Source organism: Parasteatoda tepidariorum, chromosome X2 (assembly GCF_043381705.1).
Source record: "Parasteatoda tepidariorum isolate YZ-2023 chromosome X2, CAS_Ptep_4.0, whole genome shotgun sequence".
In the NCBI taxonomy this organism is placed as follows: domain Eukaryota; kingdom Metazoa; phylum Arthropoda; class Arachnida; order Araneae; family Theridiidae; genus Parasteatoda; species Parasteatoda tepidariorum.
Genome location: NC_092215.1, coordinates 17,858,502 through 17,874,600, shown reverse-complemented (window position 1 = coordinate 17,874,600; position 16,099 = coordinate 17,858,502). Strand labels below are relative to the sequence as shown.

The 16,099-nt window shown below is 32.9% G+C and overlaps 1 protein-coding gene across 1 annotated transcript; it reads right to left on the bottom strand.

The window, feature by feature from the left end:
* Positions 1 to 1,349: 1,349 nt before the first annotated feature.
* Positions 1,350 to 14,488, bottom strand: LOC107443856 (uncharacterized). The gene is made up of 5 exons (XM_016057861.3): positions 14,242 to 14,488; positions 9,737 to 10,142; positions 6,389 to 6,721; positions 3,449 to 3,597; positions 1,350 to 1,754 (listed from the first exon to the last, which is right to left on the bottom strand). The coding sequence occupies exons 2-5, from the start codon at positions 10,138 to 10,140 to the stop codon at positions 1,567 to 1,569; spliced, it is 1,074 nt and encodes a 357-aa protein (XP_015913347.1). The 5' UTR covers positions 10,141 to 10,142; positions 14,242 to 14,488; the 3' UTR covers positions 1,350 to 1,566.
* Between the last annotated feature and the right edge of the window lie 1,611 nt (positions 14,489 to 16,099).

The following is a 16,099-nucleotide window of genomic DNA, read 5'->3' as shown; positions in this document are numbered from 1 at the left end:
GAATTCAAAGTGTTGCGCTCAACGAAGGTGTAGTGTGCAGGCTTACCATCATGCTGAAACTTGACCTGATAGGGTTTGGAATTGGCCGCAACATCTGCGGTAGCAGCTCTCGTCTGAATGTTTAATATAATTCGCCATTTAGACAGTGTGGCAGGAACCATGGACCGATCAAATTGTCATGAAAGATAACTGCCCAAACATTTATGGAGAACTGCTGAGGATATGTGTGTCAGTTGTGGTTATTAAAAACATCCTCTCGTGTGAAAGCGCACTTTTACGGTATATAGAACACGGCTGTGTTATTTTGCTGGAGGAACCAACGTGTGAAATTGACACTTGGTTGATACTCTAATGGTGTCAACACATTGTGGGGTGTCATGTCTTATATACTAGTGTATTGGAATTGTATTTTTGTAGTGGTAGATACACTACAATATGTATCTTTTGCGTGTGATAGGAGTGCATTACTTTCTTTCCTGTAGCATGCATCAAACAGTCTTTCAGATGCATCAACAGTCAAACAGTCTGTCTATTTACAACATGTGCAACCACTCACATGCTTCATCTTGATTGATGATTCACCCTACATAGAAGATCCTTTACAAGTTGCAATGTCCTGACATTCCTAAGCAAAACACGTCCTGTGTTTTGCTTAGACTCAGCAAAGGAACCCCTTTCACACAGACGGCGATTTAAACTCGAATGTTTTCCTACCTGTAGTCTGTCTCATCCGAAACCACTCCTCTGAAAGCTTCCCTGCCTAGTGCACCATTTATAACACTAAATCATTGTCCATATTTTCTAGGATGTATATTGCTCGTGCAGATGCGTTCCATCATCCGGTAAAGCTTTGCAGTCTTGTTCGGACTCACCCTAGTGTATTGAGCCCTGTCCAATTTTTTGTCTCTGCAATACTTTGTAAAAATTATATTTTTTGCAAGTGATAGTTCAATCCCACTCTTTTTTTTTTCTCACAAAAATTTGAATCCATATAAATTTATTTATCAAGTAATAAGATTTAAGGAATGATTTACGCATACAAAATTTTAACATGAAAATTAAAACACTGAAAAAAATAATTTAGTAGAATGAAGTTGAAATTTACTAATACATATATATTAATACATTTTCTGTTGTAGGATAAAAATAATTAACTTCTCAAATGGCTGGTTTAAAAAAGCATTATGGGAAATTTTTAAACACTAATCTGTACCATATGATGCTTAGTATTAAAATAAGTATCAAAATTTAAAACACTATTTACAAAATGAATTGTTTTCATAGTTACAATAAAGGTGCATATAGTATAAGGTTAAAACGTAAGACTTTTAGGAATAGATTATTATTAATTTTCTAATACATTAAAACTGTTTTATTCATATTATCGTCGTAAATTATTCAAAATACAGATATAACAATAAGAATTGTGGAAAAAAATTTCATGACCTATACTATGAATGCATTTTGCATCGTGAGAAAACTCTGTCTAAGTCAGAACTTCAAGCAATATAATAAATGCATTCTTTGGAATAACAAGTTATATATGATACATATTTATTTTCCAAACTAATTTTTCTTCGGTCTTTGCCCAATGACGCCGTTGGCGTCACATCGTTCGATTAGGTGCCGGGATGCAGGCCTGATGCGAGATTGCTGGTACTCATCTGGACTGGCACAATGTCCAATAATATTGACACCAACTGAGAACGTGGCGTTCAACCACCTTATGTTGCAGTCACAGTGTATCAAGTTTCCTAATTGGATGAAAAATCAAATTAAAATTAATAAGTTAATATTTTATACTGAAAATCTGTTACTATAAGCCAACTGGAAACTTTGCAACGCATGCTAATGGGACTACACGCAGGACAGATCTAGTTGAAGTATCATGAAGTAATATGATATGTTATTGCTCATGTTAAGGAGGAGACAACAAATAAATACCAGTTCTATTTATAAGAATAATATAATGAAAAATTTAATCATTAGAAGGAAATCCTCGTCACACATTTATATTATGAAAAGAAAGATATCTTTGCACAGGTATTGGTATGCCTTCCTTTTGGAGATTGCTGTGATGATGCTTATTTATAAGCTCTCCTTTATTTTAGCCTAATTGAAATTTTTATCTTTTTCTTCAATAAAGATACAATGAGCCGTGGTGGCTCAGGGTTCGAATCTGAGCAATGACTGGTCGATACGAATTCCGCATGCGACTTGCATCAACCACAGTGCTGATGTTAAGTATCCTCAGTGGTAGATTGATCATGGATTAGACTTCCTTTGCTAACCATGGGAGGTTTTCGTTGTTTTCCTCTCCATGTAATGCTAGTGCGGGTTAGTTCCATTAAAAAGTCCTCCGCCAAAGCAAATTTTTCCCAATATGTGTTCCTGGAATTCCCTGGTCTTCTGGATTAAATTCAAACTTACAAGGCTACTGAGTTGAACATCAGTAGTCGTAAACCCCAAAAATTGGGTCGGCTGTTGCAGTTTGATACCTCCCTAATTCTTACGATGAATATTTTATAATTATTTTTACGAATTTAAATATTTTTTTTAAAAAAAAATTGTCTCGTAGCAGCATACTCTAAAAGAATGATTTCTTGTCCTCATTATATTCATCATATAGATTGGTGATAGAAATTAGGCTGCGGGTGGCTTGTTCACAGGGCCATGGTAGCTCAGTGGTTAGAGAATCAGACTCCAGTCCAATCTCCCGGGGTTTGATCTTCTACTTCATCAAGACACACTGAGTACTTGCAATATACATGCTTGTAAAGTCTGTGGAATCGAAAGTCTTCTAGTCGGTCGCTGAGCAGTGCCTGAGATCTGGAGAAAATTCTCTTCCTCTTCAGATCTATATCTAAGTTGAAGAAGTGGCCTCACGAATAAGATGCTTCTTGAGCTAAGACGTACTTTCACTCTTGCGGTGCTTCCTGACTTAATTCGCAAAATATCAATGATTGGCTTACTTAGCTTGTCCAAGTGTCATTAGAAGCAACAAAAGTTTTCACCTATTCCTTCCTCAATAGCATGTGAATATTTATAGGAGTAAGAAGTATATCATTCTCTTTCTTTATTTTCAAACCCATTAAAATTTGGAAACTATATGGAACTCAAAACTTCATTATCCACAGTACATAATGTAAGGATCATGGAAATTTTAAAATTTATTTCTGACAATTTAAATATGAGAAATATTACGAAAGAAGAAAACATTGTCATGCATCTGATGAGAAGGGGGGAGGCTCTGGACATGGAATCGATTTTCTCTCCAAATGACTTGTCCGAGTGCTGAGATCGCGAATATTATTTTAAAAAGTTTTTTTAAAATTTTGCCTCGATACTTTGTGCAGGTGGTATTTTCTCTGCTCGATTTTATCTTTCTTCAATTCCTACAAGATACATATTTTTAATAAGTGAACTTGGTTATGCAACGTGAACTTACCTGTAAGATCGATTTTATGAAGAGTATTTGGCTTTCTTCTCCATTCAGTGGCTTTTAGTTCTGTAATTGCATTGTATGCAAAATTAATAGATTTAATCTTTGGCATCATATTTATTAGATCTGCTCCGATTGTTTTAAGAGCATTGTAACTGTAAAAAAAAATATTGGTCAATAAAAGTGCGTCATATTAAACAAAGGCATCTTATAAAATGATAAATGTATTTTCAAAAGATCTTTTAATGATACCAAATTATTATTGTCTCCACAATCTCACTCTGTGGAGATCTGACTACTCTAGAGAATGAAGCTGAGTTTGGTATCCCTAGAGAGCTTTTTCAAAGTATCAAACAAGTCTGTTTTAATGTTTTTAGCCTGGCTTATATTATAGCGATATCTCTTTTAAAAAAATTTCACTCCATTTTCATTTTGTAATTATAACGTCGACTGTAAATCAAAATGTAACAACCTGCATTTCAAATTGGGTTACTCTTTTCTGGAAAATTTAAAGTTTGCAAAAAATGGAATTTTCTACTTAAGATTTTAAAGCTGCCCACGCTTAAAGGGGAGAGATTATGGGGGTCAAGTATGATATCACTGAATGCATCTTTTCAAAATATTTTTTATTTCACACCTGTATTTTTAGATTTTTGTTGTATATTTTTAGAGATATTTTACCATCTCCTTACATTTCTAGAGATGCCAACCTGATCCACTTGGAGGGAAATTTTCTTCTAGTGGTAACAAGTTCTGTACTTTAATCTATCATTGTTACTTTAGTAAATTCGTTTTGAAGTCCTTTTGTCCACCACTTTTGAAGTCCTATTGTATACCATGACATGAAAATTACCGCAACTGGAAAAGATTTGTTAGAATGAAACGAAATTTTTCGTAAGTAAGCGCAAAGTTGATATAACTGATTAAAAAATCCAAGAAAAATTATTAATCATTACAGGAAATTTTAGTACCCACTTTGACCATATCTATCTTGAATATAGAATGATGTACGGTTGGGCGTTTAGACATACAAGCCCCATATCATGTTCTACGGTATCTCATTCCGCAATAGCTGCAAAAACACAGCTAAATGAACCAAACTTGGAAGCTTTGAAACTTGCTGTCCCAGCCTTGATTGAGCAAATCTGGGAATTGGGCAGGCCAAGGAAGGCTAGTAATGTGTTATACACCCTTCCTGACTGGTGTCTTGCCTACTCTGTATAGCAGCACACTATTTCTACAGCTGGTGTGATGGTATGGCGTGCTATTTCATACAACACACGATCATCTCTTATATCGATCGACGGTGACATGACAGCTTTGATGTCGTCCTTCAACCACGCGTATTTTGTTCCAATGAGCAATTTTTCAACAAGGCGATGCTCGTCCACAAAGTCTGAAAAATATATCTGAGACCACTTGAGACAGCAAGTTGGACAACCACTGAGTTAAGTTTATAAGGCGGTATTTTTAGAGCAATTGTGGAATGAGATGCCGTAGAACATCATAAGAGTCTTGTAAGTCTCAATGCCCGACCTTATTACATCCTACATTCAGGCTTGAAATAACCCAAAAAATGTACTAGTCCCTCCATTTATTTGTATTTTTTCCTGTAATAATAAATAATCATTTCGTTTTGATTTTTTAATCACTTAAGTATATCAACTTTGTTCTTATGTTACGTATGAAAATTTCGTTTCATTCTAACAACTCTTTCTATGTGCGCTAATTTTTATTGCAATGAATATATGTAATTTATATAAGTTACCCCTTTGTTCCAGTTATCTGGAAATGAGCCCTTTGTTGGAAAATTTCGCATAAATTCTTTAAGTTTTAATGTTTTTTTTTTTAACTTTTTTTTCGATAACACTTTTTTGTCTAGTGTACAAGGGCGGCGCCAGTTGGGGGTCAGGGGATAATTGCCTTCTGTTGGGCATCATTTCCCCCCCCCCCGATCGGCACGAACATGAAAATCGTTGGGAAAATGCTACTGTCTTAAAAATAAATAGAATTACGTTCTTTAAAAAAAAAAATATTTCGAGAATATTTTCTTTTTACTTACACTTTACCACCAACTTCCTGTTCACTTTTCCTCAGAAAATTCTGATAGACAAGTCTTTTGTTTGTGTCCATGGAAAGTTATTCAGCAGCCCTGAGGGATAGAGGGAGACAAGAAGACTGTTCCAACTTCTACCCCATTGTCCTCACTTTATGAGACTGACTATAATCTATGCACACTTTCTCTGCATTCAATAACGAAAAATATTTTGTTAAACGTCACACCGTTTAACGTAAACAATTCTGTCTTTAAATTATTTGGAAGAAATAAAGAAGTAAAGTTTGTTCTGTCAATCTTTTTTTTTTTTAATTTGCCCTCAAATAGAATATATATTTCTGTATTCAATTATAATTGCTAATTTATGAGTAAAATAGTAAATGAATCTGCACATTATGGTATCAAAATTAGTGATTTTTGCTTCTTAGAAACATACTTGAAAAAAAATGTGAGAAAAAATGTAAAGTATAAAATTTGTTATAATTTAAATATTTTGAATTAATTTGTCTGAGCCCCCCTGTTGGGGCAGACTTGACCTCCTGTAGAGCAAAGTCTGACGCCATGCTTGCTGGTGTAAGTTTAATTTTATTTGGTTAAAATGTAGCGTGTTTAAAACTATTAACCATGTATTTTTTTTTTTACTTTCATATTCTTATTTTATTTAAGAAAGTACTGTGGAATACGCCATTCTCACTACAGGCAGAAAAAAATTGCGTTTGAGAATTCGGCGACACGAGCGAAAACAAGATTGGTGAGTTTTTGGCGGGTAAATATATTTCACTAATCAGGCTCTTATTCGCATCGCCGAATTCGCACGAGCGAATTTTTCGTATCCAGCCTGATTGGTCAATGTTAAAATATTTATTCAAACTCTTACTTTTAAATATTACCTGAGATCAAGATACTCCAACTTAGTTCTTTGTCCAAAAGAAAGACCGATATTCTCGATCGCGTTATGAGATAAATCAAGAGATTTTAGATTGGGAACATTGCGGAATACATTATCATCGATTTTAGAAATTCGATTGTAAGACAAATCCAAAGTCTTCAACTCTCTCAGCATTAATGGAAAAAAATCCACGGTCACTGATGTAAGTCCACCCTGACTTAGCTGAAAGTTTTCCAGTTTGGTTATGCATCCCATCCATGGTATTCTACTGCCTCTGCCGGTATCACAAATTGTGCAGATATTTTCTGAAGATGAACTGTTAACCACTTTGAAACTGCAAGAAAAAAGTGAAAATACCATTAAAACTGGGTAATCCAGAAAATATTTCAAATTTTATTAAAAGAATTTTTTCTATTTAGCTTATTTTACCATTTTATATTTTTGAATACCATTTTATTTTATAACAGATTTTTCAGTTAATCTTTCAGCTAAGAGTTATGGTGTGAATTATTGAAAATTTGAGTTCTAGAATTTGTTTCACGGGTACAAGATAGACGAAAGTGAACGCTGTCAAGTTATATGTACCTTTTCCCTGTATATATCTAATAACCTAAGTTGATCAAATGCCAAATTGCTAAAACAATTACAGTTAACAATCAATAAAGTGACCACTTACAAACTAAGGTAAACAACGTTTAAGAGCACAAAAAATATTTATAAATATTTTTTGTGCATTTATAAATATTTTTTGTGCTCTTAAACGTTGTTTACCTTAGTTTGCATTTTAGCACAAAGGTCGCCCACTTGTGTATTTATAAACAGAAGGAGATAGCAAGGATGTACTCAAGCAGAACTGTCTTGAAAATTTTCAGTGCCACTCAATATAATAAAAGGTTAAGACACAGATAAGAATAACAACAATAGACTAGCTGCTTAGAACGGAGCTTTTCTGTAATTAAAGTAAGGAACTGGGGAACTGCAAAAGAGTGGAATGGAAAAATACTCTAAAGAAGGCCACATAGGGCTGTTGTGCCATCAGTGATGGTGATCTTAGCTAAGTTAAATGTTTTTGTTTTATAAATTTGGTTTAAAGCTATTTTCCAAACCACTACATGTAAATGATTCAAAAGTTCATTTGGAAAGTCACTTTGTTCAGACTCTCTCGTGGGGAGGCTTTTAAAATGTCAGCAAAACAAGCTATAGTTTCTAATTGTCAACTGCATCTACTCTATAGCATAGTTTTGCAAAACATAGTAGTTTGAAGGCCTGTATAATATCTATCTATCTATATATATAGAAAACTTAAACTTAATAAGATAAACTTAACTAAACTTTAGATAAACTTAATAAAAATTATGCAGTTAAAAACTTGAAAAACAATAACTTATCAAAAAACTTAAAAAACAATAACTTGTCAAAAAACTTAATAAAAATAATTAAAAAAAGCAAGCTGTCGATAATCACAAATTCTTAACTCAGAAATGCTAGATCGGTAAAAATGAACAAATGTGACGCGTTGGATTGCTTTAAATACGAGATATTTGGCGAGAGAAATTAGTTTCGGAGTATTTTGCAAGACATTTCCCCAAGGTATTCGCCTGTTCCTATAANCGCACACCCTCGGTCCCTACGCAGACTGATCCAAGTGGTCACCCACCCGCACACTGATCGTAGCCAGTGATGCTTGACTTCGGTGATCTGCTGGGAACCGTGTCTTAACGATCAGTCCACTGCGGGACAGCATTAAACATAATTCTAAAGAAAAGTATCACGGAAATTTTAAAAAATATTTTTGTTAAATAAAAAGGAAACTTATTAAGAAAAGGGGAAATATCGTAGTACATTCCTATACAACTGAAAAGAGGAGGCGAGGGAAGGGAGAAGGGCTAAAGGCATGAAACCAGTCTCTCCCCAGATGGCGTATTCGAGTGTTGCGATCGCCAATTCATGTAAATACACTTATAGAGCATTCTCGCTGCATGCGATCGCACGTTATCCGATTCGCGCACACTCGAGCAATTCGTCTGATCCTGTAATTTCTAAACAGTCTCACGCACGTCCATGGCAAACGCATGCAGTGTCCCATGCGAATGTTTCTTTAATGACACTAGGATTTAAAAATAGAGTAGTATTTATTTTTACGCAACATTCATTCTACAGTGCTCAAAAAAGAAACTATGAAATATCATCCTAAATAACTTTTATTCTAATAATTAGACACCACGGACTAAGTGCCAATTTTAATGGTTCAAAGGGGTGATCTCAAATAAGCTAAATAATTAGTACAGATGATGTTTTAAGTTTCAGAAATAAGCATAAAAACATACTCTCACTGAAAAAGTACACCTTTTTCAATGAATTTGAATTTTTGACCATCAAAATAGGGAGGGGGGGATAACAACAATCTGCAAATTATGATTAATAGGCATAGCTGTTGATCTCCGATTTTGCATGGTTATTAAATTTGTTTATTCAAAGATGCGACCAATAGTTTTTAATAATAGTCGAAAACTTTTTTTAATTGTAAAGTGTACAAATGTTTACACAATTTTAAACTAATTTATTGAATACAAAATTTGAGCAAAAGAGGTTGAAAGTTTCTGAGTGATTAAAATTTCAAAAAAGCCGCAGTTTTAAACTTTTATTTCAATAAAAATACAATGATTTTCGTTTAAATTCGATAACTTTCATTTAAAATTACTCAGTTTGAAACATAAAAATAATTCTTTACCTTACAATTTAGAAAATGTCAGACGATAGTTAAACGTACTAAAAAGTTATTAAAGACTGTTTTTAATGGAATTATTTTCGCATAAACGGAAATAATATAGATGAGTGTAAATCGTTTTTTTGAGCGTCTTCCTAACTAAACGGTACGGAACAAACATTTGCATAATAGCTGCTACTCCCACCTTCATTTTATAACAAACGATCAAAACTAAAAAACGACAAAATAGATATGTTTATTCAGCGAAAGTACATTTTTGTGCATACTTAATTATCGTGAGTAACGTCATGCTTAATTATTTGAGGATTTAAGGTTTTTCTCTTTGAACTATCAAAATAAAATTAGCTGATCATTAGAATAAAAGTTATTAGGATCAACCTCCTTCCTGCCAAACTATTGCAAGAATATTTTCCTGATTGCGGCTACTCTTCTTATTTTGAGGGTCAAGAATCTGAATCCGTTGGAGAAAAAAAAACATGTTTAGACAACATGTAAGGGCCAGCCATCGAACCATTAAAATTGAGCGTTAGTAAGAAAAAATCCGATTATTATATCAAAAGTTAGTAAGGGTGCTCCGTTTTTTTTTCTTTATCTCTGTACATAAGCATTGAATGTACTTACCTAGTTGTAACAGTATTTCTGCATATGAGTGTCCAACGGCAGGCAAAGCAAGGAGAGAGTGTACTGTCGAATATCTCAAATTCTTTGATATTAGTCAGTGTAAGCCAATCATTAGGTAGTACACTTTGACTTTCACCGACTGCTCCAAGTTTTTGGACTTCCCAGAAAGAATCATAAATGATGAATTTATCAATCTCTAAATTTTTAAGAATCGGGAGAATTGCACTCAACTCATCCGTCTTCTTCAGACCTTGGCAAATGAGAATTGTATTAGCCTGTCTCCTACTCAATTTCGTGTTGATGCAGGTGCAAGGGTATATATCTACTCGAGGAGGGCACTTGGATCCTGCAAGCACTCCCACTGCGCTGATTGCCAAGAACAGAAAGATTCGTAAAGGTATCATGGCTATATTAAAAGGATATTATATGAATCAGAATTTCAATCGTGTACATGGTATGCAAGGTATCTAAAAAAATATGGAATTTAGAGATGTCCGGGTACCTGACAATTATCCGATACTTGTCCTACAAAGCAAAAGAGTTTCATTACCCAGGTTTTTAGTCTCAAGATTCGGTGCCAGGTTCCCGGACCAGGCCGTGATTTTCAAACCATCATTGTTTCAAGACCCACTCTGTTGTTAGGCGATTTTCTCTAAGAGTGGGTGTGATTCTTGAATTCACGGCCTTGATTAAAGGTGTTGTTGTTTCTAATGCTATTTTTTTTATTTTATTTCATATCCGTCTTTGAACAGCTGACCCAATTTTGTGTTTACGACTACTAATGTTCAACTCCGTAGACTTGTAATTTTGAACCAATCCAGATGACAAGGAAACGAAACTCCTGGATCAGTACCCCCAGAGATGTTGATTTCTTATGGGAACATAGAGGACTTTGCAACTCCACAGATTTGACGTGCATCAGTCACCATTTACTACACGGGGAGTCTTCGGCCGGCGGGGATTGAACCCACGAACTCTTGGACATGGGCCCAACGTCCTACCAACCAGACTATCCCGGCCTCCTAATGCTACTTGCCAATATTCGAACACTTGCTTGGTGAAACTAAGCAAATTTAAGGCAAAGAGAGCATTTCTTGTTTTTCAGTGGCGCCATCTATGGCCAAGAATATGACTTCAGCCAGACACATCTCACAACCCATTAATAGGGTGGGCCCATTCATACATCCAACCATTGTTCGTAATTTTAACTTGAACCATAGAACCACCAATCCCCAATTCAGTTCCCCCAGAAAGATAATTTCTTATGGGAACATGAGGACTTTGTAACCCTACAGATTTAACGGTGCTCCAGCCACACTAGGAGTCTTCTGTAACTACACTAGGAGTCTTCGGCCGGCGAGGATCGAACCCTCGACTCCTTGGACATGGGCCCTACTCCGTACCAAGTAGGTTGTCCCAGCCTTTAGAGGAAGGGTAGAGGGAAAAGGTTTTCTCTTATGAGAGGAGGAACATTTTGTTTTGTCATTCTCTTCAAAACAAAAAGGGGAGAAACCCAATTTTCGATTTATTGTTGTTATTTGTATGTTGTAAATCGATACTTTTTCACCCTTTCAATTATTTTTATTATTTTTTTTTTCTCATTCGAAGATACAGTAATTAATAATATCAAGGTTTTATAAATAACTATGTAAAAACCTAGTATTTCTTGTAGAGCACAACAATGAAATTTATTCAGGAATTTAAAATATACATAACTGATTAATTAATAAAGTTCTAAAAATTAAAATGTTCCTAAACAATAGCTTACTAACTAATGAAGCATAATCGATAAAACAAAAAACATTTCCTATAAAAAGTGAATTCTTTAATTTTGTACATTTATTAATTAACAACCAAATACTGATCATAAGTTGGATATAAAATAAACAAAAAAAATATTAAGTTTCATTCCTGTATTACTTGTTATTAAATTCTTACTTATTAAAAAGGTATAACAAAAATGTTTACTATCTGATGTATGTAACTTAATTTTTAGAGATTTAGAAAGATACAATCCGTAAATTACGTTCTTTGAAAAGTTATTCATATACAATAGAGTATTCCTAAACAAATTATTGAAATCGTGAAAATGTAAGGGAACGCATGCAGACTGCTATTTAGAAATTCCTATCAAGGCTACGAAGGCTACTCAAGACGAGACGTTTACCAGAAAAGCGACAACAGCGAAAAGTGATGGAACTACAGCCAAGAGGTAAACCGCCAAACATGAGAGCGGGTCGTGATTTTCTTGAAACGATGATGCATTGGAAAATCACGACCCGGGCAATTTTACCGGGTATCTAGTGCCAAGTAACACTTATTTATGTTCGACAGCGACACAAACCACATTAAAAATTATAGAAACCTTAAAGTTATTCGTATAAATTGTTTTTAAAATCCATCTATTCCATCAGTTTTTAACAATCAAACCGATATATTCTTGTTGCATGAAGGCATCAGAATTTTTCGCAAAACATTTCGATAATTTAATTAAAACTTACTAAATTATAAAATTTTAATAAAAATATCACATTTTTAACAACATATAAATTTTGTGCCTTATTCGTGTCCAAGTTAGAATGATTTTAGATCAACCTTTTAACATAGGTAAATGCGAGGAAAAATTATAAAAATTTAAGCATTTTTTTTATGAAAGTCAATTGACATTAATGCTCATCATATGTGTTACATTGAAAATGTGGAAATAAAATATTTTCAATTCATTTTTATTATAGATACATCATTTTTATATCATTTTAATCACTTTCATTATCAATTACTGATTTCGCATGATTCGAATCAGTGATTCGAATCATGCGAAAGAATTAGTTGTCAAACCATTTTTCACGAAATCGAATCAGTGATTCGAATCAACAGGGGATTCAAATCAGTAATTCATATGGTTCGAATTAAGAAGTGATTCGAGTGAAGTAAAAATTTCAGTGATTCGAATCCGTAAGTGATTCCAATCACCTAAGTGAACTGATTCTATTGATTCGAATCACTTTAATAATTCATTTTTCCCAACAATAAAACACATACATACGCAATGCTAAAAGAAAACACAAATATTTTTAATTCTAAATAGATAAAACTTCTACATACGCAAGTTACTAAAATTGAGCAAAATCGAACATATTTTGTTGAATTTAATCGAATATAGTTTTAATTAAGAAATGAAATATAACGTGGACACAAGTAATAAATAACTTAATATATAAACTTTTTCTTTTGATAATTTCAATTGTGATTTTTTAATTAAAAATATTAATTTCATCTCAACTTGGCCAGGAAATAGTGTTAAAAAAAAACATTGAATCCCATTTTTTCATGGTCAGAACACTGCTGTACAATAGAAAAACCAACGTAAGGGACAAAAAATTCAAAACTGATATTTTTATATATTTGGTATTTTTCTATGATAAGCTACCTACTGAAAACTTCTGTTTGCCAAAAATGAATTTTGTTTGATCAGTTTTTTTTAAATTCTATTTTAACGTTCATAGCGAAAGAATTAGTTGTCAAACCATTTTTCACGAAATCTATCGTGAATCACTTTGGTTGTTTATTCAATTGCACTACAGAACAATGGACAGTTGAAGAGCTTAGTGGATTATCAGGGTAAAAAGAGAAAAAGTGTTATTCGGACTATTTATTACAGGTTTATTAGAAGGTATGACTAATAATTCTCTGCCTTATTTTATTTAACAATACATAATATGAGATGAAAATCATGCAAGCATACGCAAAACTAATGTGGATTAGCTTTGGCAAAGTTAAAAACAATTCTACTACATTAAACACACTAGTCGTTATTCGAACACTTAATTTTTTCATCTTTACATATTACATTTGTTATACGAATATGTTATGTAGGTAACGTATTATTTGTTATACGAATAACTTTCATGTCATTATGTGCACTAGATACATCATTTTAGTACACTTAAGAAAAAAAATTAAATTTTATGATATATTTTCTGTCATTTAATAATGTTTTCTAAAACAATTTTAAAAATATTTTCTAAAAAAAAAATTAAAATTTTTGAAATTTAAATTTTTTAAAATTTTTCCTGTTAAACTGTCCCTGTTAAATATATGAAATATTAGAAGAGTTTAATTAATACATTTTAAATTCTAAATTTCATTTAGAAAGTCAATTAAAAAAGACAACTTTAAACGTTTACAACTCTCTAAAACGTATCACTAGTTGCTATTATTATTATTAAGCTGGAGCATACTTATATTTAAATTTAGTTTATGAAAAATTTGTTTTCATTTTTTTTTGTAATGAAATTAAAACTACAAATTTAACTTGTTATATATTTTTATCTGAAGTGAAAAAAACAGTTTTTGTGATACATAAGAATGTAATGAGAAACTTTATATCGTAAATACACAAGTATTGCTAATTTTTTACAATAAATTAAACAGGCAATTTCAATTACAATAAATTTAACAGGCAATTTAAACAGGCAATTAAAAGAATATGCTAAGAGACTTACTAACACAAGACGCTAAAAATTATCTACGAATATCCTTCACAAATCGTGGAATTAAAATCTATGGTAAAAAAATAAATAGTTTCTTAACATGTAACTATCATTTGGACTTCATCCAAATGAATTCCCTTTATTATGCCGACATGTAAATATTGATACAATTGACTGATGTTATCATATCAGGTTTGGAAGAGTATCTTGATTGGACATTCAAAACATTGTGGTCATTTACAAACCGACATCTTGGGTCAAAAGTCAATCTTGATAATGAACCTCAAGATCGCATCAAGAAGTCGAAAGACATGGCAACCGTTTAAACAAAGGGAGTTTTATTAATTATCCCTTTGCCCTCTGGGTACTTTAAAATGATATTTTTATTATGGTAAGAGGTAAATAATTTAAAATATATAATGTAGCAATTTTATGTAACTAGTAATCATATAATACAGTCATCCCCATTACTCGCAACGACCCTTCTATTGTTATATAAAGCAGCGGTTTCCAATTTTTTTCTACTACGGAACCCTAAATAATCAATATTTTTTTTGGTGGAACCCTTACTTTATAAATAAAATTTATTTAGATAATTGCGAACGTTATAAGATAAAAAAAGAAAATTTTTAAGATATTTAATTAGAGGAATAAAAAAATTTCGTCGTTTTATCATTAATACATTTAAATTGAATTTTATGTCCGACAGTTAAGTTTGCAGTCCTTGTGTTATTTCTTGTTTAGTTATAAATCTGTTTTTGGTATGGATGGTGTTTTCAGTAGAAATGTAAACAATAACAATCTCGAGCTCGGCACCTACTCTAGTTCCGGTTAAAAAGTTTGCGGCTGCTTACTACATGTTATTCTGATAGGCGATGTTTTCAAACGGATAATTTTGTTTTCAATTAAAAAAAAAATTAGATAATTTCTGAGCTCAAATCTGCCGTATTTCATAAGATATTAATGTTATTATTTAGTTCTGAGGAGTTTGCAGTGAAAATTNGCGATGTTTTCAAACGGATAATTTTGTTTTCAATAAAAGAAATAAATTAGATAATTTCTGAGTTCAAATCTGCCGTATTTCATAACATATTAATGTTATTATGTAATTCTGGGGAGTTTGGAGTGAAATTTTTTTTTATATTTATTTTGTTATTTATTATTGAAAAAGGTGACATGGTTGCTAGATTTTGAATATCTCGCTTTTTTGGCAGTCTTGATTTGGCCTCTTTCCATAAGTTTATCACTGTTTGTTCTTGTTGCAAGCTGTGCACCATCTTACGTGAGTGTTAGCACTTTTAGCATTGTAAACACAAGTATTGTTAGCATTGTAAACACAAGTAATAAGTAATCAAATACATTGTTTGCAAGAATCTCAAAACACAACGATGCCAAATGGCTTTAAAATACAACGGAAACAGTAACCCGGAAATTCAGGCAGTACCGAGCTTGCAGCGTTTCCTAGTGTAGAAAACACCATCCATATAGTTTGTCTAAAGTAAGAATTCCCCTAGCCAGTGGTCTGAACCCATGGCGATGACTATGGTAACGAGTCATAACTATTTAAAATAGGGGAGTGGGATCACTGTTTAGAATAAGTTTTGACTCTGGGCGGCTAAAGAAAGGTAATCTTTTTCTACTACTGTATATTGCGTTAGAGTGAAGAGAAGCTATACCCCTCCTGAAATGCGATATTCTTGTTTCCATAGCAGCAGACGGCTTCGGACTTTGAGTGAGGGGAGTTCCTACCTTAGCCAACTATACATACATAAGCTGAAAAGGAATAACATAAGCTGAATTATGGTTTACTTCGAAATGAAAACCTAAAAGAATTTCCATAAATGTTCAAATGGTTATTAGGAAACATATT